Source organism: Echiichthys vipera (assembly GCF_963691815.1).
Source record: "Echiichthys vipera genome assembly, chromosome: 7".
In the NCBI taxonomy this organism is placed as follows: Eukaryota; Metazoa; Chordata; class Actinopteri; order Perciformes; family Trachinidae; genus Echiichthys; species Echiichthys vipera.
In genome coordinates, this window is record NC_139832.1 from 27582240 (window position 1) to 27605218 (window position 22979).

Here is a 22979-nt window from a genome sequence, read left to right on the forward strand (position 1 = left end):
AAGCATGTATTAAACACAGCCAACTCCCAAGTCATCATCAGGACAGCTAATTCCAAGGCCCAATCCCATTTCACAAAAATGGGAAAAATGTTTGGAGGGCTATCTAGCCCTACACCACAAGGGCGAAAAAGAGGTGAAATGGGATTGGGCCGAAAAGTAAAAAGAATACTGAAACATTGGATTTAAAATCACAACAGCAAAGTCCAATCTGTAGATAGTCAGGCCTTACAAGTTTTAAGTGAAGACAATACATTTCCAAGTCTGGACAGTCAAGTCCCACAACCAGACCCAAGATCAAGTATTTAAAGTCATCAGGCTCATGCCATGAATGACTGTAAGTCAGTGGTGTTAAAGTCAAAATTGCGTTGAGCTTTGAGTTTTTTTGATTTTGTTAAGTCCAGGATACACGATAGTGGCATTGCTATCATTACTTTTATTTAAACAAAGAAACTAATGAGCCATATTGTTCGATCAGAGAAGAGGTGAGATAGAACGGAAAGAAAGACAGACAAAGAGAGGGAGTGTGGGAAGACAGGTAAAGGAGCATTTGTTTTCACTGCAGTGGCTGGCATGTCTGTTTGTGTCCACGGTTTCTCTCTCTCTCTCTCTCTCTCTCTCTCTCTCTCTCTCTCTCTCTCTCTCTCTCTCTCTCTCTCTCTCTCTCTCTCTCTCTCTCTCTCTCTCTCTCTCTCTCTCTCTCTCTCTCTCTCTCTCTCTCTCTCTCTCTCTCTCTTTCTCATTCTCAATCTCCTTCTCTCTGTTAAGAAGGTAAACACAGATGTTTCAGAGTGCCTGCACAAGCAAACGCAGAGCCCTGTTCAAACACACATACACACAGAAATCTCACACACACAAAGAGACAGAGAGCGGGAGATAGACAATGCAAAGCCAGGTTTGAACAGACACCCAGGATCCCTGGAGAAAACTGACAATAAGAGTGATATTAGAGTGTGTGCATTTGCATGTGTGTGTGTGTTTGTTGGTTGGTATGTGGTCACACATTGCAGGTTTGTAATTAAATGCAAAAAACCTACAATGCCGTGAATACAGTTAAAACCTTTGAGACCTGAAAAACAAAGGCAGGCAGACAGATTGGAATGTCACATCAACACTTGAAGATGAGCTTATTTTAGAAAGTAACAAACTTCTCTTGCTCGATGAAGACCTTGAATGCGCCAACATTTTGCCTTGAGCTTTCCATCAATCAAAGCCATACTATTACTGCCGAATACCACTGAGATCTTGGGGCTATCACAAATATTGCATTTTGTGTCTTAGTCACCCAACCGAGGAGGCGGCGTCAAATCCAAACATCTACTTTAAAAAACTGATGAGAGTGTGGAGCAGAGCGCAAAGACAGTGTTGTTTCAATGGCGCTGTGCACCAAAATATTACAATTAACTTGGAGGATAGAAACCACACTGTGAGAGGGTCAAAGCGCTGAAATGCCCCTAATTTGAACGTGCGACACCTCTAGTGGCCTTTTTTCTCCCCTGAAAAAAAGCCTATTTGCTGATTGGATATAACTATAAGCATGATGTCACATAGGTAGTACTCGAAGTAGAGAGTAGACACTTTTATCCAGTGGTGTATTGCTATTTTTCTTTTTTACTACTGGGGCTCAGGAAATGATCTGTGCACGCACATCTTTGCACAGGCTTGTTAAAAGGAGTGCTGCAGCGGCCTGGGTTGGATTACGACCTGCGGCCCTTTGCTGCATGTCGCCCCCTCTCTCCCTCTTTCTCTTTCTCTCTCTCTCCCTCCCATTTTCACAGACACATACTGAGCTATTCCCGAATAGGGATACACTATATAATGCCCTCTGCATTGGTGAAAGCCTGTCTCTCACTAACACTCACTTTTTGACAACTACCGGAAATTTTAAGGTGGAGTTGATTTGAATTGAATTTAATCGAATTGAAATTGAATTGAATTGAATTGAATTGAGTGTTTTCCTTTATGTTACTTCTGCATGAGTTGATGTCGTGAATCTAAAGTGTCACCTGGTCATGATCACAAACTCTTTGTTTTCATTTTATTTTTTTGAACGACATTCATTTTAATAATGGTCGGATCTTGAAGTGCTCATAAAACTTTATGAATGTCAACCAGAATTACATGAATCCCATTCAGAGTGATTCCTCAGCTCCCCATAAATCCCTCTGGGGTCCCTTTTTGTAACAGAGACATGCCGAGTGAGAGGCATGCCCTGCAACTTTCCCAGCCGCCACGTTTTACCTAAATGGAAACACGCCTGACAAATCAAGTGAGAAGTAGGGAGATTTTCTCATTGACTTCTATAAATTCTGACTTCTTTTTGAGTCGCAGACCGGCTTCACTTTTTAGAACCGGAAGCTATAGTTTAATATAAAAATCAAGCTCTTTTTAAAATCCACATGTTTACAGTTATATACACCTTTTAGTGCCATAATGCACAATTACATTTTTTTTTCTCTGTTTCTAAGTTTCCATGAGCTGTAATACTGCCATAGCCATCTTGTTTGTGTCCGTGCTGACTAGATCCGTAAATGGACTCTCTCTATTCTACTTGTAGTGAAAGTTCAAATTATGTCTTTCTTTCTTCAAGTCTGTCAAGTTCTTTTCTTATCTGTTTTTCTTGTGCGAAACCTCTGGTGTTATCTTTGGTGTGAAAAGCTCTGACAAAAACAGAGTCTGTCACCTTCACTAAAGATGTTACTCAGTGAATAGACTAAATGACACACAAATACAATGTGATAAAAGGCTAGCCCTTTTACAAACACTGAGTATCCGCCTTTGACCTGTTTCTGAACATCAATAATCCCTCATGGCTTGAGAATATCTTGATTTTTACTTTTGCTGACTGCAAAAAAATACATCTGAATGAATGAAAACAAGCATTATTTCCAACACTTCCCCATGAAAGAAATGCCAAGCCATGCTTAACTGACAGCTAACTGTCAATCAATGAGTGGTTGTCCTTGTTATAGTCAAATATAATCTGGTGGCTCCCTAGTTAAAAATAGCTTGTGTGCATAATCATAAAGCCTCATCATTTTAAAAATAAATGTTCGGTTTATTCATAGCAACAGAGGGCGTCGCATCATTAACCAAAGTGTAGGGTCATTATTCTGAACTGTATGTGTGTGTGTGTGTGTGTGTGTGTGTGTGTGTGTGTGTGTGTGTGTGTGTGTGTGTGTGTGTGTGTGTGTGCCTATGTATGTCTGTTTTCCAGCCTTGCCCACTCACTTTATTTAGGCTATTGTCAATGGGAAACAGCATGAAGACCAAGGCTGAGTCACAGAGCTGTTGAGACTACAGCAGTCATCCAAAGTGTGGATTAAAAAGTGGTGACATTTTTACCAAGCAGTGACACAGTGTTTCCTTTGTCATTACAAATTGTCAAGGTTTGTCCACAGCCCAGGATAGCAGGGCTCTGCAGCGGGTGTTTTTAAACCGTCCAGAACATCAGCGGTATCCATCTACAGAGCATCAGTGATATTGGTGAGGAGAGATGCCTGCACAAAAGCTGAAAGCCCAAAGGATATTAAAATACACATACGCACCCCAGAATCAGCCTGTTTACGCTGCGCCATACAGACCACTGTCCCGAGACTACAGAGCAGCTTCTTTCCTCAGGCTGTAAAACTCCTCAACTCATCCTCCACCATAAAAATTAATTTAGTTCATTTTTTTCTTGTGTAGCATAAAGTTAACCTGACTCCGCCAGATGGATTGATTTGTATTTGCTCAGCATTTCCATCTGGGGACTCTCATTTGGAGATCTTTGGGGAAGGGGAAAAAATACCGGTTGCTGATTGGATTAACCACCTGCCTATCACCATCATACTGTATGTGCCAAATCAACCAATCAGATCAAAGAAGCGTATAACATACTAACAGCGTCGGGGTAACGCTCAGAAAGTAAACAACGTCAGCATAAACAATAAAAGGTAAAGGATATTTGTGGTTTGTGTAACGCAAATTTATGGATAAAAGGCCCAGTTACAGGTGCCTGGTTCATATTCCAACGGAAGGATCCAAGAGAAAAAAGCGTTAGTGAGCGACTTGCTCGATAGCTGCGCACATCTCATCCGTGGAAGCCGCCATGTTGTTTACACTTAACATTCGCTTCTTGTTGCGTCACACTTAAATCCGCCTCAAAACCAACGCTGATTGGTACAGCCGCTTGGGCAAACTTCTCCAAATTTTCTCTGCCTCATGTTACCAGACTGATCTGCGGGTAAAATACAATGAAGCTCACAAGATCAGGATGGGCTAACGAGGCTACCATAAAGGTACAACAGCTTCCATTTTGTTGCACAACACTGTTAAAAAATGTTCCAGTGTTGCATAGTTGTATTCATATTGGAAAATCCTAAGATCATTATATACTCTCTCTCATTGGTGATACATTCTCTTCTCTGTGGTGTGTTTGTGCGAAACTTTCCTGTGGATCAACTGTCAATCAAACTGTGAGGAGAAGTGTGAGGTCAAAAATCCCACCGTGATGACTACTAATTGGCTCAGAGGTTCTTTAGGGCGGTTAGCGTGAAGCTATATAATATTCAGGCTAAACCTTTAAAATAAGAGGCTACAAGTAATTGGTGCAAATGGAATGGGAAATTGGAGAAAAATGAAGGAAATCCCCCTCCAAAAAAGATAAATACAAAAAATGCTGAATTATTCTGTTACAAATGTCTCCATCAATTTTCAGCTGCTAAAGTTTGAGTTGTTATAGATGATACTGAATTTGATTAGTGATTGCTCAAACTACCCAGTAATATCAGAAAACCCATGTTTGCTGCAGTTCAATTTTAGCACTATGCTATACTACGCTATGTAATTGCGTTTCAATAAACTCAATAATTATTTGTGGTAGGGGTGACCCCGAATAGTCGACTATTCAACGATTCTCTTCGAAGAGCCTAATTGAACTGCCAATCTCATACTATAGTCGAATCGTTGCAAAATGCGCAAAATGTAGTTATGAAATAATGGCTTATTCTGTTCTGGCTCTGGGGGGGCTGAATGTCTGATTTTACATATAGATGCTTGGTTTCCCCCAATAAACCATGATAAATAGCCTATTTGGGTATAAATATAAGTCTACTAATAAATACTGTTGCTAAAAATGTGAAAATAACTCACATGCTTTTAATATACGTATCTCCTTAATGTGCAGGAATAAAAAAATAGAATGTTCATGACTGCATTTGTGATTTCTACTTGTTGCTCAGGATGGTGTTTAGGAGATGGAGAGACCTAATTGCAAAACTACAAAAAAAAATTCCTTCAAAGTTTGTAGTTGGCACATCTATGATAGATTATGTTTTACTGGCTTGTCATGGTATCATTTTTAGCAAATCAATCCTAACCCCCATACTTTCATGCCCCAGATTGTGCAACTGTTCGTAATTACTACACTTTGCCCTTACATAGCACAAACCTGTTTCTCTTTCTGAAGTTTGGTTAGTGACAGTGGTTGTGACTAGCCTGGAAACCAGACAAATCTGCCAAAGTCATGCTTCATTTGTTCTGGCAGATAAATCTGGCACCTCTCCTATACAGACAGATTTCTAGCTGTCCTGGCCCTTTGTGAGTGAATTGCAACTCATCTTAGTGGGGAGGATTTAAGGCGATGACTGACAATGCTACTGTACAGTCTACTGTTCTGTTTTTCAGGCTCACAACACTCAGATCAAACTGTCAAACTAGACAGCACAGATCAAATATGACTCAATATTCTGTTACTGTATTGCCTGAAGCCTTCAGAAACGTATTTTGGTGTACTGTTTAGCTGTAATTTGAGAATGTTTCATACCTTGTTTTCAGCTGAGAAGCACTGCCACTTTGTTGCTGTGATTGGATGTAGGTCCATCTAATTACGTCCAGAGGCATTTTTCCCTGCACTGCTGATAACAGTTAGTCTGGTGATGCCAGGCTAGGTTTTCACTGCTCATGTTAAAAAACTAGCCAGTTATATGCAAAAATAAAAGCAGTCTTCTGCTGTTGGAAGTTGAAAATCACATCATGTGCAGCATAGAAAATGGTACCAGACACCAGTGTGTTTAGAACAGCGAAAGTGAAAGCTTTGGGAATATCTATTAAAAAGAAATGTTATAAACATTGCTTTAGATCAGTGGTTTTCAAACTTTGTACATGACATACCACCTCAGAAAATATCAGGATTTCTCGAGTCCCACCACTAAGACCAATGTTAAAATACAGCAGCGTAGGTCTGCACTATTCAGCTACAGACAGGAAGGTTTATTCCTAATCAGAAGATTATTTACTGTTGACTGTCTTCAGCCACAGCCACAGAACTGACATGTCAGTATTTTCAAACCAATCATTTTACATCTGCTTACTATCTTGCTTCACAGATTAGCTCTTGAACATGACTACCTGGTTAGTAATTTGGTTAGTTTATTATTTGTCCCTTTGGGGAAATTCCTTTCCACAGTACAGGCTCTTCTGGTAGACAGGCATTTGTGGCACATGATAAACACAGCACATGAATATTTCAGAAAAACACAGACATACAGTTATAAAGTTGGAGGTACACGGAAGACATACATTAGCAGGCTGATATTGAAATAAAAATATTACAGGAAATGCTGAACTTATTTTAAATAACATTTCAAGGATCTTAAAAGAAGTAAGGAAAGTATTTTCTTAGTATTATAAAATAATTTAGTAATTAATGTTTCCTTTTTTATTTTGGAGATTCCTTCGCTTATCACAAGATAGAGCTTGAGTACCACCAGTGGTAAAAGTACCACAGTTTGATAACCAGGGATTTAGATTATCTGTGGTACATATTAGCATAATGACCAATAACTGTAAATGCAAACCCCCATGATTTGGCACCTCCTCGTGCAAGCTCATTCCCTTAAACATTTGAAGAGCTACAACTAAATCCCCAGCAAATCATATAGCACGATAAGTAAGAAATAGTGGCCTCATGCTCATAATCTTGATGCAATTATGCAATTATATGAGTACAACATTATTTTGGAAACAAGCAATATACATTAAGATGTGTAAACTTTATTTCTAGGAGGTTCCTTGAAGCAACTAAGCACATAGTTGTATTGTAAACTCCTGTTTATTATAAAAACAGTGAGCATTTGCCTCATGCATGTCTGGGTTCTTAGAAAGGCAATAATTACTTTAGGATCACATATATTAGGTATCCATCATTCCATCTCTACACACATCTTACATGTCCTCTAAGCTCTGCTTGGCTTATGTAATTGCTCCAATCTGAAACCTATGACTTAGCTGAGGCACTTTTAACTGATTGTGTTTGTTTATCCCCTAGCTAAACTCAGAACCCTCGATAATCTGTGTAGAAAAAGAGAAGATAATATCTCATGTCTGCTCATCTCTCCCCTTGCAAACAAGCTCTGTTTGTCTCCCTGAGCAATAACACGTTGCTGGCCTAGATAAATATGACCCACGTCCCACATTAACGCAAGTAGGGCTGGGAAAAACACACATGCAGACTCACACGTATATCCACATGCCCATTCTGAGCACATATAAGCACAAAGACACACATTTCCAAGCAGACAATGACTGCAGACTCAGTGGGATACTAAGTCACAGACACACACACACACACACACACACACACACACACACACACACACACAGAGGTCTGATACATTAAGAAAGAAGTCCTTTACTGATAGTAAAGGGAACAAAGAGCAGAATATTGCTTAAGGAACAACTCTCAGTTGTGGTGTTTTAGTGTAACAGCAGGCGGGCACATTCCAGGATAGCTGCCAGAAACAACTACGTACCAGAGAGCGAGGAGAGAGAACAGCCAATTGGGGAACCACAACTGTGTTCATTTGGCTTCTCTTCCGCTGCACAATAATAATCATGACATTGCAAAACTATCCCCAAAATTAACTTGTGAAGAATAAACTGTCAGAATATGAATTGTTTTATTAACCGTACTTTACGTGAGTTTTATTATGTAAACATCTATGATAAAAAAGAAGCTGATGGACTGAGGTCACTTAGTTAAATAGCCAGTCTCGCTGCCATGTTGCATCTTCCTTATCGGCCCATTAATATAACAGGGACACAAAGGAAGCCCTATTCATTAAATGAAATCATTCTCCAACTAACTTTTCTAACAACATCTATCTATGGTTTTCGTTGATATAACACTTAATTTGGATGTTAGCACTCCAGTGAATGGCTCTAATCAGTGGTCATCACCCTCTCAGATATGGGTTTAAAGGTGCCTGCTACTAATCTCCATAAACAGATTCCGGTAGTATTTACCAATCACATTTGAGCATGCTTTGGTTGCAGACCAGCAATAGAGGCGGGATGCATCGGCCATCATCCAATCACAGAACCCAAAGGCGTTTGTCTGAAGAAGATTTAGCTTTTGGTTTTTACCTCTTTTGTTATTATTTAATTTTTCTAAACTTCAACATAAACAATGTCTGCTGCTTGGAGGAGGAAGTTTTTGGCCTGGCTTCACCAGAAAGCACAAAAACTTAGCTGTTCCCCCCAGAGGCGTATCTGCCGTCAGACAGGTAGCCAATGGGATTGGAGATTACCTGCTACACCTACTGTACCAGCAGGTCCAGTTATCATCTATTCATGTGGTAACGGTCCCGATTAGGACGGGAGCGTACCTATGTTCCCTGGGTTCTATGTTCCCCGCTTTGTATGTGACCGGGGAAAATGAAACCCTTATTTTGAAAAAAGGTCCGATGCTCCCCGCTTGTTACAGGTCCTATGTTCCCCGGTCTTTTATTTTTTCCACAATCAGTGCCAAATTCCCTGGCAAATAGGCCTATGTAGACCCTAACACTACCCCATAACCTTGACCCTGACCATAACCTCTAACGCTACCAAAATACCGAATTAAATCAGCGAAGGCCGAGGCTTATGCGACCACGGAACATAGGACCTGTGGAACATAGGGATGACCCCGTTAGGGCCCTTGGCGTCTGGGAGTCACCTTGTGAATTCAAACAAAATGAACATTATTTATTCAAGTTCAGGGGAAGATGGTGGTTTGGGTCAAAAACTTATGCTCGTGGAGTTTAGTCTACATAACAATGTGATTAGGTTAAGGAAAAGATTGTAGTTTGGGTTAAAATACTAAAGAACGCTATGTATGAGAGTTAACTTGACCTCCTCATACAGAGTCTTCGGTCCCTCAGTACTCCCTACCATTGATGCTTTTAATACAGAAGGCATGGATATATAAAGAAAAGTTGAGACTGAAGCAGATGGATGATCCAGTTTCATACAGTTAACTTATCAGAATCTATTCTTTGAACGCTGTTTTGACAGCAGCTTATCTCTATAGGCCTTAATCATTTTCCGCATGTGGATTGAAGTCAATAACAACTGCCAATTACACAACAAAAGGTGTCTGATGGATTTGCCAATATGTATTAAACAGCTTGCAAAGCCAGATTGTCAACTTTAATTTTGTTCAAGACTGTTCCAGTTTCGGCTCACTGCCTACTCCCTGGTGTCTGCCTCACCCCAGACTCTGCTGGGACTCTGAGGTTGAGACTGTGAGGTATATATTGTGCAGGGAGTGGAAATCAAATAGAGAAGAGTGAGCAGAAGTGTTTGAACAGCTTAAACTAAGATGCAAACTGAGTGTATGTCTCAAAATGATCTTTGTCTCACTTCAGACACAACCAAGGTTCCACTGTAAGCAAGAAAATAACGTGATTATCTGTTTTCATACATGCTGGTTTGTGAGACCTGATAAGAAGGACCACGCTGAAGTCTAAGCACCAAGCTCCAAGTAAATAAAAAAAAATAAGTCTGGACTTCTCAACTTTATCTATCCTGCTGGGAAAGCTCATGCAAAATCCCTCGCAACTTTTAAAACTTAAGAACACAATTATACAGAGCAGTATACAATTATTTTCAGTTTTTGTGTAATTTTTAAAAGAAAATGATGCCTAATCTTTTTATATTTCACCCTGTGGCTGTTATTTGTGTGTAATCTTGCATGGAATTTGTCATTACATTTTAATGGGTTGAAAAGTTGAAGAGTGTGAGTGTTTACATCATAGAAGAGTAGGACTGTCGTGCTTAATGAATGTCCCTTGCAGTGATTAAAGTGGCTCAAAAGTGCAGTGTACGGTATTAATACATATGGTATGTAGACTGATGAACATAATGAGGAACTAACCAACCAAAAAGTTAGCACGGCAAGCAAATTCAGTCACACAAGGTGAGCAGAAATGAAAAAGTGGAGCTAGAAGACCCGCCCGCAGCATCCCAACTACAACAGCAAGAGAGTTGTGTATATGACTTCGACAGTTTGTCGCCTTGCTCAACCGCTCCTTATCCCTGCTAGCCGCCTTTAAATATGACCTATACATTGAAGTGTAAAACAAAAATGTCCTAGCTTCATGAAAAAAACAAAAACATGGGAACATAGCAGTTGTGGCGTTTGCTTGCCATCCTGTACGGTTGGCATGTAATAGCGTGGTATTGCAATATTGAGGTTATTGCAACAGCCCTACATACTGCAAGAGGCAAACGATAGAGTAGCAAGAGGAACAAAGTTAATAAATGAATGAACAAGTGAAACAATAAGTGTTGACACACTTTCAAAAAGGCTAGTTTCAGAGCCAGAAAAAAGCTCCCAGGGACAGGAGGATTCACGGTGAATCGATAAATAAACTTGAAAGCTCAAAGGGCCAAAAACTCTGCCAAGACTGCTTAATCCTGTTTGTAATGTTTTTATTAAAGAAAATATTTAGAAACTGTTGAACTGCATTTGAATATTCCTGAAAATGCACATGGTGACATTGAATGGACGGAAAATATGTTTTACTTTTCATCTCAACAAAGGCAGCGCGGACAGCTTCACTTCTTCCGTTCTTACCTTTCACAATAAAAGCTCTAGACACACGCTACATAGTTAACTGTTTTCCAGAGGGAACTTAAATTCATTCAGAGCTTCTCCCTTAAAGGAAACTTAATTAAATATTGTACAGTAGCTCAGTTTTAGCTTTTCCTGCTTTGGCTCCTTGACTGGGTACAGAAATCACAGGAGGAGACGCTTTTATTTTGTCTCCTGGCCTGAGCCTCAGGTGCTAACCTCTGTCACTGCACTCAGCAGCAGAGATAAGACACGGCTCATTCTGAGCTGGTGTGAATATTAAAACCTTTTATGTTTTACATTTGCATCTCAACCGGTGTTACTAGTGCTGCTGTCATACAGTCTTTCCCCCCTACCATTCTGTCTTTTACCACTCGTTGACAGCTACCGGAAATGTTAAGGTTGGAGTGTTTTCTTTTATGTTAGAGTTGAGGTTGTGAATAAATTGAGCCACCTTAAAGCAATTCTTCCCTTTCTGGCATTTTTGCACTTTTTTTCTAATCTTAAAATGCTCCTAATAAGCGGATGGCATGTTTGACAGGTGTTGAAACTCATTAATGTTTAATTCTCTTATATTTGTGATAAAAGCCTGACCATTCATTTTATTGGTTCCGAATAAAATAATTTGCAGAGCTCCCTTCCAGTTGCCTACTGCTGTCACTGCTTGCAACTTGCGCACCTCTCTGCAGAGCGACAGAGCAGTAGAGCGTTAGAACTGATGCGTCAAGAGGCGAGACGCGAGTCCACATTGGCTCTGCTTTCCAGCGATGGTGGAGGCTAATGCAGCTTCATCCAATGCTAAAAGGAGATGAGATGGTACACCGGTAGTGTAAACAAACCAGTACTGCCTACTTTCTCACCGCACACGCTGGCGGTTGGAGGGAGCGTCAGAGGTCAAGCGGGGGGAGGAGGGAAGGACTTTTGAGGGAGGCGGAGTTGTTCGTGTTCCAATTTGCTGAGCGAGTGCTGTGCGATATGCCAGAAAGGTCAGAATAGCTTAAAAAAAAGGTACCAAAAATCTTGTTTTTTTTAAACCGGGCGTGACCATATTTTGACAAAAGGACAGGGCTAGGGAGGAGCGCTAGGGAGGAGCGCTAGGCAGCGCTAGGCAGCGCTAGGCAGCGTTAGGCGGCTTTCCACTGCCGTTTCAATGATGCTCAATGCTAAAAAGAGAAACTGCTGTTTTTTAGCGGGCGCTAACTAGCGAACGTTAGCTTTATTAGCAAGGTGCAACGAAACCGTTCAAGACATTTTCAGGCAACCAAAAAACACGCTGGCGTTTTTCTGCAAAGCGACTTCCAATAACTGCATTCAACAATTAGGGTACAAACCAGAAGAGCTAGAATTAAGTAAGTGCATTAGCTTCAAATAAGCCAAACTAAAGAGTGCTACAAACTGTTCAGTTCAAATTATTATTATTATTATTAATTTATTTTTTGTTCAAATAAATTATCTTCTTAGCCTATGAGGTTGAAAGAGATGCATTTTAAGCCTACAGCGGAAAATGTGTAGACTTTCTGCTGTCTGAATGTCGATGCAGAACGGACACTTTGAGAGGGTCAAAGTTCTCAAAACTTAACACAGACAACACCAAAATACAAGTTCATAGCTATTTTTGTACAAAGGGGCATGTACTGTATATGCATTACTAAATCTCTATCCTGTTGCAAGCACGGCAACCTGTCATTCACACGGTAGCCACACCCAAAAGCATCCCCTGCTTTATCGTCTATTTTTCTCTAAATGGGACCATATTTTACTAACTGAACATCAGGCTGTTTTGATTAAGCGATTTAACCATAAACTCATTAGGAAAATCTTTACTGAGGTAATAAATCAAGTGAGAAGTATGGTTTTATTCCTAATGACTTCTATACAAATGGACCTCTCTTTGCAACCAGTGTCAGAAATGAGAAAGAATGCAGGTTTAAGGCACTTCTTCATTGGCTTTCCTTTTCAGACCCAGAAGCTACGCCCGTCTTTATTATACATTCCATGTCCAGAACACAGGAGACTTTTTCCTGTATACAATTTCTTGCTCGGATTGCTGTGCTTGGATTTTTTTGTGAAAAGAAACCAAACCAAGGGGAAAATGCTGCAAAGTTTACAACTTCATCAAGTGAGTCGGACTAAAGCAAAAGAACAGCGGGTGTGAAAATACCCTCACTCACTGTTCTCTGTGCATTTAGAGAGAGCAGCATTCCAACAAAACAAGAAGCAAGATCTTCTCACTGTCGGCTACATTAACGCAGCCTCCTGCTCAGTTTGGTAAGAGTCTGGTTAAGATCAGCGTGTGGAAACAGCTACAGATGTGTGTTCCTGTTTACACTGCGTGGGAGGTAATTGAGGAGGTCTGGCTCTCTCCTCAGGAGCTCTTTGTGGCTCAGTGGAAGCTGTGTTACTTCTGAATCAAACATCTCATTGCTCTCTCCTGCCTTCTTTTTAAATTTCTCTGTTTATCTCTTTTATCTCTGTCCTCACATGCCTCTTCCTTGCTCTCCTGCTCTGCCTTCTCCTTGTTCCGCTGGAGGAAATATTTGCTACTTAGTGGGAGAGATGCCATGTCTGCCTCACCCAAGAAGAGCTGCACCGAATAAGCAATAGATTCTCTTTTCTTCTCCTCCTCAGATTTCTAGCTTCATCCTGGGGAGCTGAGCTTGTGTCTGTCAACAACACCTCTTTTAACCTTTATATCAGAAGACAACGGTGAGCAGCACCCATCCACACTGAAACGCATGTCCTGTAACTGCAGAACTTTTGTATTGTTTTGACCGACCATCTGCACTGAGGCTGAAAACGGTATCATCTGAAACAGAGTGGGTAGATCTCAAAATTCATCGTGTTGTTGTCTGGACGCCGAAGCCGCTTACTTTGTTAAACAATGACATCATCGCCCCACCTCCTGACCCGACCTCTAACCCCACACAACAACAACAACAACAACAAAAACAACAACAACAACAGTGCTGCGCAGTGCTGCTGTGTAGAAGAGAGAGGGGGAGAGACGGACCTCAGCAGCGAGAGTTTGTATTTCTGTGGCGAGTGGTGAGTTACAGCGGCACATAAATGCCTGGCGTTTGAACTACAGCACTTTGAGGCGGTTTCACTGTTTTCATGTGGACGCAGATATTTCTTGAACCAGAACGACTGGGTAAGAATAGATCTTTTTCGATCGTGTCCCCTAAGTCGACTCCCATGTGAAAGGTTCATATTCTGAGTTTCAACACATGCAAATGCGTTCATATTCTGCAAACTTTCCCTTAAAACTCAAAGCACATTCAGTATTCAGCAATCCTTTCCTTCCTCACCACACCTGCGCATCCTTACCTGGAACTGGCCGGTGTAGTCGTCATCTGTGGTGCCCTCTCTGCCTTCCTTCAGCGCGATGAGGGTGAAACCTCTGAAATAAGCAGGGCTGGTTGCCAGGAGTACCACTGTTAGGGAGGAGAGTGTGTAATTACTCCACAGAGAAACTGAGCAGTTCAGAGGCACATATTGTACATCGACACATCAGGGTCAAGCAACATGACGTAGAGTCACTCTGAATGCAACCCACTGGAAAAAAATCACTGGCTATGTATGTTTCTGAAAACCACAGGTAGGTTAATTCTCAATGTTTCTGGACCACTGCAACACATTCTTGTTCCATACTCCTACTCCAAATACAGACAGTTTTAGGCACTTCAAAGTCACAGTTTTAAATATGTAGTATGTGGTTGTAAAATTCAAACAGAAACTATTAAGGATTCTTAGGTTTGGGCATCAAAACTACGTGGTTGGGGTGGCACAGTGTTTAGAGCAGTCGCCCCATGTAGAGAGGCTGAAGGTCCTTGAGGCAGTAGCCACGGGTTTGACTCCGTCCTGCGGCCCTTTGCTGCATGCCCCCCCCCCCCCTCTCTCTCTTCCCATTTCCTGTCTGTACTATATAGCCTTGAAAAACTGCCAAAAAAACAACAACAACTTAATGGTTAGGTTAAGGAAAAGATCATGTTTTGGGATAAAATAAGTATGCGTGTTATGTAATAAAGTTTCACTTTCCTGCGGGACGGGACAAGAACCAAGTTTCTTCTGGGTGAAAGTCCGGGGAATGTATGACCCGACATCTACCCCAACCTCCTCCATTAGCAGAGTTTGAGGCTGGAGCACTTGCTGTCAGTTGAAAGCACCACAAACTAAAAGGTGCCAAAAACATTTCTGTGGTTTGCAGAAATGTACAATGCCCCAAAGAATTCTGTCCACTGGCCTGCTGAATGGTGCTAGGGAAACATGCATTCATGTGAGGGTCAGTGTGATATGGAAGACTGAGGGCTGAAGGGGTTTAACAAGCCAGAGGACCGTATCTATCTGTTGTTTGTTTTATGTTACGTTAAATTGTGTTTTTCTTAACTTATGGTTCTTTTATGCACATGTCTATGAAAACGTTTCACTGCTTTTTGCAGGGGACCATAGAGGTTTTCTGATTCTGATTCTAAAGGTCAGGGTTGTATATTTTGTAGTTTGCAGAGATTAAATTACTTCCATCCAGAGGGTTGATAAAATATTAAATCAACACTCACAGTTATTTCAAAAGCAAAAATGCTACTCAGCCTATTTAAACATGTCTTAAAATATGTTGATCTCCCAGCTGTATCCCTGCCTCTCAGTGTTTTTGAAGTTCATCACTCACGGAACAGACTTCCATTTTATTATTATTATTTTTTATTTTTTATTTTTTTTTATTTTAAGTCAATGAGATTTTACCTGTATAAATAAAGGTTAATAAAATAGAAATAAAAATTAAATGCATTATTCCACACGGTCTCCCGCGGTCCCTCTGCAGGTTTTTTTTTCAAGTCTAGTCAAGTCAAGTCATCATGTTTAGTGAAGCCTTATCTGCACAGACGGCTGTTTAAATCACACAAAAAGGCCGCTGTATATGTGCATTGAACTTATTAACCGTATCTACATTGATTACTAAGCTCCTAGTCTGTCTGTGAGCTTGCATGTTTCACTGCAGGTAGATGCCCCATAGGACCTTCATTTACCCACTTCCCATTCATTGTCTGCAGCTATGTGACTCATTGTGGTAAGGTGGCAACGGGTTTGGAGCAATGGGGCGTTGAGTTGCCCTCATTCGCATAAAGTAGAAGTCCAGGCCACTTTATGTAAACTACAGGCTTCCAGTGTGACTCACAGTAACACTCCTGAAAATCTTTGAAACCAACCATGTTAATCTAAAATGAAGAGCAACTACATAGCTTATTTCTCAAAATGTTTAAGAAAATGTATTGCAGTGAACTATTTTTGTAATATGGAGTATCAAGTTTCCACACCATGTTGATGTTGGTCAATTTTGAAATCTGGGAGTAGGAAACCCACCAGTAAAGGTAACACAAGGCAAGTTAATTTGCATAGCACCTTTCAACAACAAGGCAATTCAAAGTGCTTTACTTAAAACATTAAAAACATTGGAAAGAGACACATAGTACATACATTTAGATATTAAATGACATTGAAGCATTTGTGCAATCAGGTGCAACCATCATGGTTGTAGGAGGATGTTTCTCAGTTTCTCAGTCCTCAGTGGTAATTAAGGAGAAATCGATAACTGCTAGTGACAAGCCAGTCAAGCGGGCAATGCTGGGAATTGGGGCGACCCATCTCCTCCAAAAACACCACTGTGGGAAAGTACCATCATATACTACTTTGGAAATAAAATGTATCAATCAATACACTGGTGATGTCTTCCCAAGGAGCCAACATTAAAACTATTTCAGTAAAGTTTGTGCTGTCACTCTGCTCCCCGGGAGCTGCTTTGACAGACGGCAGAGACGTTTACGGAAGACAGAGTCACTGTGGACTGGATGACAGAACATGCACTGCTCACATCTCGCTTCCCGTGGGGATTCTATGGAACCAAATGTACCGCCACGCTGTGGTTTGTGTAGTGAACGGTTTGTATTTCTGTGGTTTGGTTTTGCATCCATAGTACAGGATCTCATGCAGCGAATTTAGTGAGGAGAACATGTCAGAAGTCAGAAGCCATATAATGAGATGTGGGTGGAATTTTACTCTGCTAACCTTGTATTTTCATACCAGCACATTTGTCTTAAACTTTGCTCCCAGTGCTGAGAAGGAAGATGTCAATACTTTCAACCTTATACAGTTTATAGAAAGTGAACGTACAAGCTGTGAAGCCCCGGGGAATAACTTCTTGTTTTTTGTCTTTGGCTGGTGTCCTTCACAGGTCTCTGATGCTGATTAGAATTTAGCCCTGGATTTCTAAATCTGGCATCACAGCTAAAACATTGCATGCTGTATATCAGATGTCAGTGAGGAGAGTTTAAGACAAGGTGACCCTTGATTTTTGTTTTTGTTTTTGAGGCCTGTGTGAAAACTGTGACATGCCAGGTCTTGTTAAATCCCCCAATCATATCACTGAGGTCATTTCAGTGGTTTTATCAAACAAATAAATCTGCTTTATTTGATTGTTCACTTTAATTGTTGTGATCAATGTCCCATGTTGTGTTTGTTTTATGACCCTCTATTGCCAATTTTCCCTCAAGGAACAATGAAGAACTGAACTGAATATTTATGAATAAAGATTTGACTTTAAAAAACAATTAGGATACAGTGAAATACTTGTATTTTGACTGTTGTGGTTGTTGTTGTTAAGTAAAAACTTCTTAGTGGTCACTTCTAAACTCGCTAAAATTCTAAAATATCCAAGTGAGCCAAAGTCTTGTTTATATGTTCAAATCCACCAAGCAGAATAAAGAATTTGTAGGGGTCAGCTTAATTGGAGCCCAATTCGTGTGCGTTTTTCTCTCTCTCTCTCTGTGTTTGTATATGCAAGTGTGTGTCCCATTGCTTGCAGGAAGAAAAGAGGAAGTGAATATAGGTCAGACGTTATAACACTAAGTAGCCTTATCAAACCACAATTATCCCTGCAGGAGCCAGAGGAGGTAGACGCACTAGTTTGGAAATTAGGTCCTCCAGGCTGCAATTTCTAGTAAAATGTTAGATTACTATGGCTATTATTGCAATGTTTAGTGATTACACAATGCTCAAGTTTTGTGAATTTATAATAAAGTGGAGGTTTCTATGGGTTTTAGTGACTTGATACACACTTAATCTGGCGCATGTTTACGCACTGATTGCGCAGATGGACTGAAAAAAACTACCTCTGTAGGTGCTGCCCGGCTGATAGGTTTCCGGGTCCCCCTCCACTCTGAGCCTGAACTCATGGTGTCCATCCCTCCGGGTCCCCTGGGTCTGCGCCCGGAGGATCCGCCCGCAGTACCCGTCTGACCTGCCTCCGGAAGGCTCCTCCACGAAAGCGACTGCGTTGCACACGAAACTCGAGACAAAATAGTACTGCAAAAACAGCAGATGTAAGTGTATTCCCATTTCGGAGCCGGGTAATTAGTGTACAGTGGTAGTTCAATCAAAATACATCCAGTGGGAAAGCGGAACAGCACACAGAGGATCAGCTCCAGCCCCTTCCACTGGAACTCCCACCAAACTACAGCAGCGTCACAGTCAGTGGTAAAGGGAAAGAGAAGGAGACGAGTTCATCCTGAACTGGAGAGAGCGCGTCAGAGGCGCACCACGTTGAAGCGGTACTGAAAGAGGAGCTGCTGCTGCTGCTGCTGCTGTTCCTGGAGCAGTGTGTGTTGTTGAAGCAGCGGGGATCCGCCAAATAACCGAGCGCGGGTGCACGCGGTTGTCTTCTTGACTTGGGGCGAGGGAAGGTCTAAACTGGAACTTCGCACTCAAATAAGAGCCAGCCCTTCCCAAACACACGTTATGCACATGCTGCCTGTCTGAATCTCACGCAGAGCTGCCTCTTTGGGGAACTGTCACACCAACATAGTTGCAACAAATTGTTTTTGGTCCTCTCCTGTGCGTATTTACGCAGTTATCTGTTACGCGAGTTTATTTTCCTGAACAAATGGGTAATGAATATCACTTAATGTCACTCAGTACTCAAGTACTGTTCATGCTCTGAAGTTACAAATATAAAACTGGTACGCTTTCTAGATAAGAGGTAGGAAAGGACACATGCCGCCAGAATGCATCCTGTGCTGCGGGCTCCTGGTAAGCAAAAAAAAAACTTTAAATGTTGATCAACTGAAATACTTGACATTGATTCTAAAAGTATTGAATTCTAAAAAAAAACATTAAAGTGTGTGAACTTGAGATCCAGTATAACCTGATGTATTTTTAATTTATTTTTTCTTGTACATTAAATGCACACGTCTGTGTATACAGCATCAACAGGCTTGCATTTACAAAATGATATTGTGTTTTGGGCACTAGGTGTCGCCATGGTATCTTTGCTCTTTTGGGTCCTCCAGAGCTACTTAGTAAATTTGTCACTCTCCTCATCACTGAACCCTTCATTCTACCCATCTCAAGTTTGATTACAGTGCAGAGAAAAAGTATGACGGATAATGGAAATGTAGGATTTAAGGTTTCTTATTAAATATGTATTTTTGACTTAGCTGAGGCAATACATTGGAGTTGTTTGTAATTAATTTTGTTCCTTTATGACATGTTGTAATCTTCATTTATTCTGTCAGAATAAAACGTGCAAAACCTTTTACCAGCTGTTAAAGACGCTGGTACAGTTTTCACCTTGTGAGACCGGGTATGTGTGTGTGTGTGTGTGTGTGTGTGTGTGTGTGCGTGTGTGTGTGTGTATGTGTGTGTGCGTGCGTGTGTGTGTGTGTGTGTGCGTGTGTGTGTGTATGTGTGTGTGCGTGTGTGTGTGTGCGTGCGTGTATGTGTGTGTGTAAATCTTTAGGAGTGTTGCCTAACTGAAAGCAGTTCTCAGCGCTGGATATGGTTAAACTAAACAACATCAGCCTGGATGTCTGTGTGTGATGGATCCCATCTGGAGTCACTCTGCACTATAAACTGTCTTTCCGATAGCTGACGTCTGACTGTACCCTTGACCGGGATGTGGAGTCAAAAACAACCCAGTAACCTTTCAGAATGAAAAAAACCTGTTTGCACACCAGCCAGTAACATTCCTGCATTCAAACATCCAATTCTGTTATTCAGTTTGAGAATAGCAGTATTGTGAAACCGTCCAGTCTTCCCTCCTGAACATCGTGTGCAATACTCATGAGTAGTAGTAGTTTTATTCAAAATGTATATTCAGCTCACTAGCTTATGGTGTTATAATACACCATTAAACAACATTTACTACCGCTTATCCGGGGTCGGGTCGCGGGGGCAGCAGCTTTAACAGTGGACCCCAAACTTCCCTTTCTTCCCTTACTTGTATACATATTTATGTAAAATGATGCTGTCTCTTGGAATAAAATGCCTGCTTTTTCAGTCTTGTAGCCCCCCTCATAACATATGCATTTGTCTTGTTTGAAGACTTTCATAAGAGTTATAAGGTTCCAATGCAGGCCAAAGGGTGTATTAAATATGAAAATAGCAATGATCTTAGTGTGTGGAAGTCATTTCCTCCAATGGACTATAAGTGAGCTTGAGAAAAGTGTTCAACACTGTGCTAAAAAGTGTAATAGAATTTTACAAAGCTTTTTTTATTCTGCCCATACTGTCGAAGGACATTTCTTCATTTAGGTCTTCATTCTGTAATGCTGCCAGACTTAATGTTGTGGGTTTGGTAAAAAAAAAAAAGAAAAAAACCCATAAAATAATATGGTAAGATAATAACAATGTCCCTCTCCAGGAACCATCACCCTATCATGATGGAGAGGTTTTTGTGTCCCTGTGAACCTGAGGGCTGTGCTGTCTGGAGTCTGGTGTTCCTGGTAGGGTCTCCCATGGCAGAGTGGTCTCAGGCAAGGGGCCAGACTAAGAATGGTTCACAAAGACTTCACGGTGAGTCGAGGACGCCCCCAGACAAAGGGCGTGTCGCAAGCTACTTGATAGGGGTTGGAACCTACTATTCTCTGGAGTTGCCCAGGGTATGAGGTACCTGACTGCATCGGTGTTGGTGTTTACCCTGGTGAACACCTTATGCCTACAGAAGTTAAAAGAATTCGGTCTTCTTGGAGTCCTGCATTGGGCTCCAGTAGGGTGGGTAGTTTTTCTGGGAGACTTCAACACCCACGTGGGCAATGATGGAGACACCGAGAGGTGTGATTGGGTGGAACAACTTTCCTGATCAAAACCGGAGTGTCGGTTTATTATTAGACTTCAGTGCTAATCATGGATTTTCTATAACAAACACCACGAACATAAGGATGCTCATAAGTGTACGTGGTACCACAGCACCCTAGACCAAAGGTTGATGATCGATTTTGTGATTGGATCATCTGATCTGAGGCCGCATGTTTTGGATAAACGAGTGATGAGAGAGACAGAGCTGTCAACGGATCACCAACTGGTGATGAGTTGGATAAAGGGATGGGGGAAGATTCTGGATGGACCTGGTAAGTCCAAACGGGTAGTGCGGTGAACTGGGAACATCTGGAAGAGACCCCTGTCCTAGAAATCTTCAACTCACACCTCCAGCGGTTGGCACCAAGGTGCTTCTGGAAAACCGCGAAGCACCTCAGGAGGGGGAAACGGGGAACTATCCAAGCTGTTCACAGTAAGAAACAGTGAGGTAATCAGGTGGTGGAAGGAGCACTTTGAGGAACTCCTGAATCCAACTAACACGCCCACTGTTGTAGAGTTGTCGTAGAGGCAGAACGGGAGGCTGATGGGGAGGATCATCAATATCCCTGGTAGTCAAACAACTCCACAGTGGCAAAGCCCACGGGGATCGATGAAATCCATCCAGAAAAGCTGAAAGTTTTAGGTGGGGAAGGTCTGTCTTGGTTGACACGTCTCTTCAACATTGTGTCGAAGTCTGGCACCAAATGAGTCACAGACCAGGGTGGTGGATCCCCTGTTCCAAAAGGGGGACCAGTGTGTTTGTACCAATTACAGGGGTATCACACTACTCACACATCACAACTCCCTGGTAAAGTCTACCCCAAGGTGCTGGAAAGGAGGGTTCGTCCTGTATCTCAGATTGAGGAGGAACAATGCGGTAGTAAGTATGCCCATCTGTTCTACATGTGATTTTCGGATCTAGAGAGCGCATATGACCACAGAGTTGCCATGGGTAATTGTAAGGTCTTGGGTGGGGGAGCCCTTCCCAGGAAGGAAAAGCAATGTGGTCATATCTAGGTTGAGTTTAAGGTGGCGTGTGGACATCCATTGAGAGATATCAGTCATTCGTGGTGCTATATGAGTTTTGGACTGGGAAAAAGAGAGTAGGTTGAGTGTCATCTGTGTAGCTGTTGTAGGAAAGGCCAGTGAGTGTATAACAGATTTAAGAGAGTTGTTGTACAGATATAATAGGAGGGACCCAGGACAGAACCTTGAGGGACCCCAGTAGTAAGTGGACAAGGCTCTGACACAGATCCTTTCAAAGATACCCGTTATGTGTGATTTTTGAGGTGGGATGTGAGCAGTGAGAGTGCAAAGCCTGAGGCACCCATATTCTGAAGGGTTTTCCACTTAAAGCTGCACTATTCAATATTTTCTCATCGTCAATAGATCATATGAGGATGTGTAACTTTAAAGGAGTTGCTTGTAGTGAGAAACCCATCCATCACACATCATTATCACATAACTCTGCATTCCTAATACGCTCTACAGACTTCTTAAGCATCTTTTTGCTAATTGTTTTGTTTTTAGTTTTACTGTTCTGGTTCAGTCTTGCTGCTCTCATCAACCTAGTTTTTAACTGGAGCTGCAACAGGCAGCTGATTTCAGTAAAAGTAAAAGCTCTGATAAACCAACTATACTAATCCTCACCGGCACCATCAAACAGCAGACTGACAAAGTGAGCAACTATCTGGTAATCACAGCAAAGCATTTAGCAGGTAAAGACTCAGACACTTCCCTCAGGAGTTGATTGGACTTACATTCATTGCAAATCTAATTCCTGTAGACGACTTTTATATTCATTGCTTTTCTGCTGTCTTCTAGAGAAATAAGACAATCCAGGTAAGTTCATGGTTTCTTTGTGGGGTTTTTTCAGCTCATTGATCCAAGTGTCTGCAGCTTATTTTTCATAAATGTATTGATAGGGACAATGCACATTAATCAACATTATTGAAAATGTGTCCATGTTAGCCAGCTTTTT

At 41.4% G+C, this 22979-nt stretch overlaps 1 protein-coding gene across 2 annotated transcripts in view; it reads right to left on the minus strand.

Moving 5' to 3' along the window:
* LOC310948731 (spondin-1-like) overlaps nucleotides 1-18572 on the minus strand; it is a 116922-nt gene extending 98350 nt beyond the window's left edge. For both annotated transcript variants that reach the window (XM_083915957.1, XM_083915956.1), the window contains exons 1-2: nucleotides 18037-18572; nucleotides 14201-14307 (exon numbers count right to left, since the gene is read on the minus strand). In XM_083915957.1, coding sequence (XP_083772083.1) covers nucleotides 14201-14307; nucleotides 18037-18262 — 333 coding nt within the window. In that variant the 5' untranslated portion in view covers nucleotides 18263-18572. The remainder of the gene's footprint in view (nucleotides 1-14200; nucleotides 14308-18036) is intronic.
* Between the last annotated feature and the right edge of the window lie 4407 nt (nucleotides 18573-22979).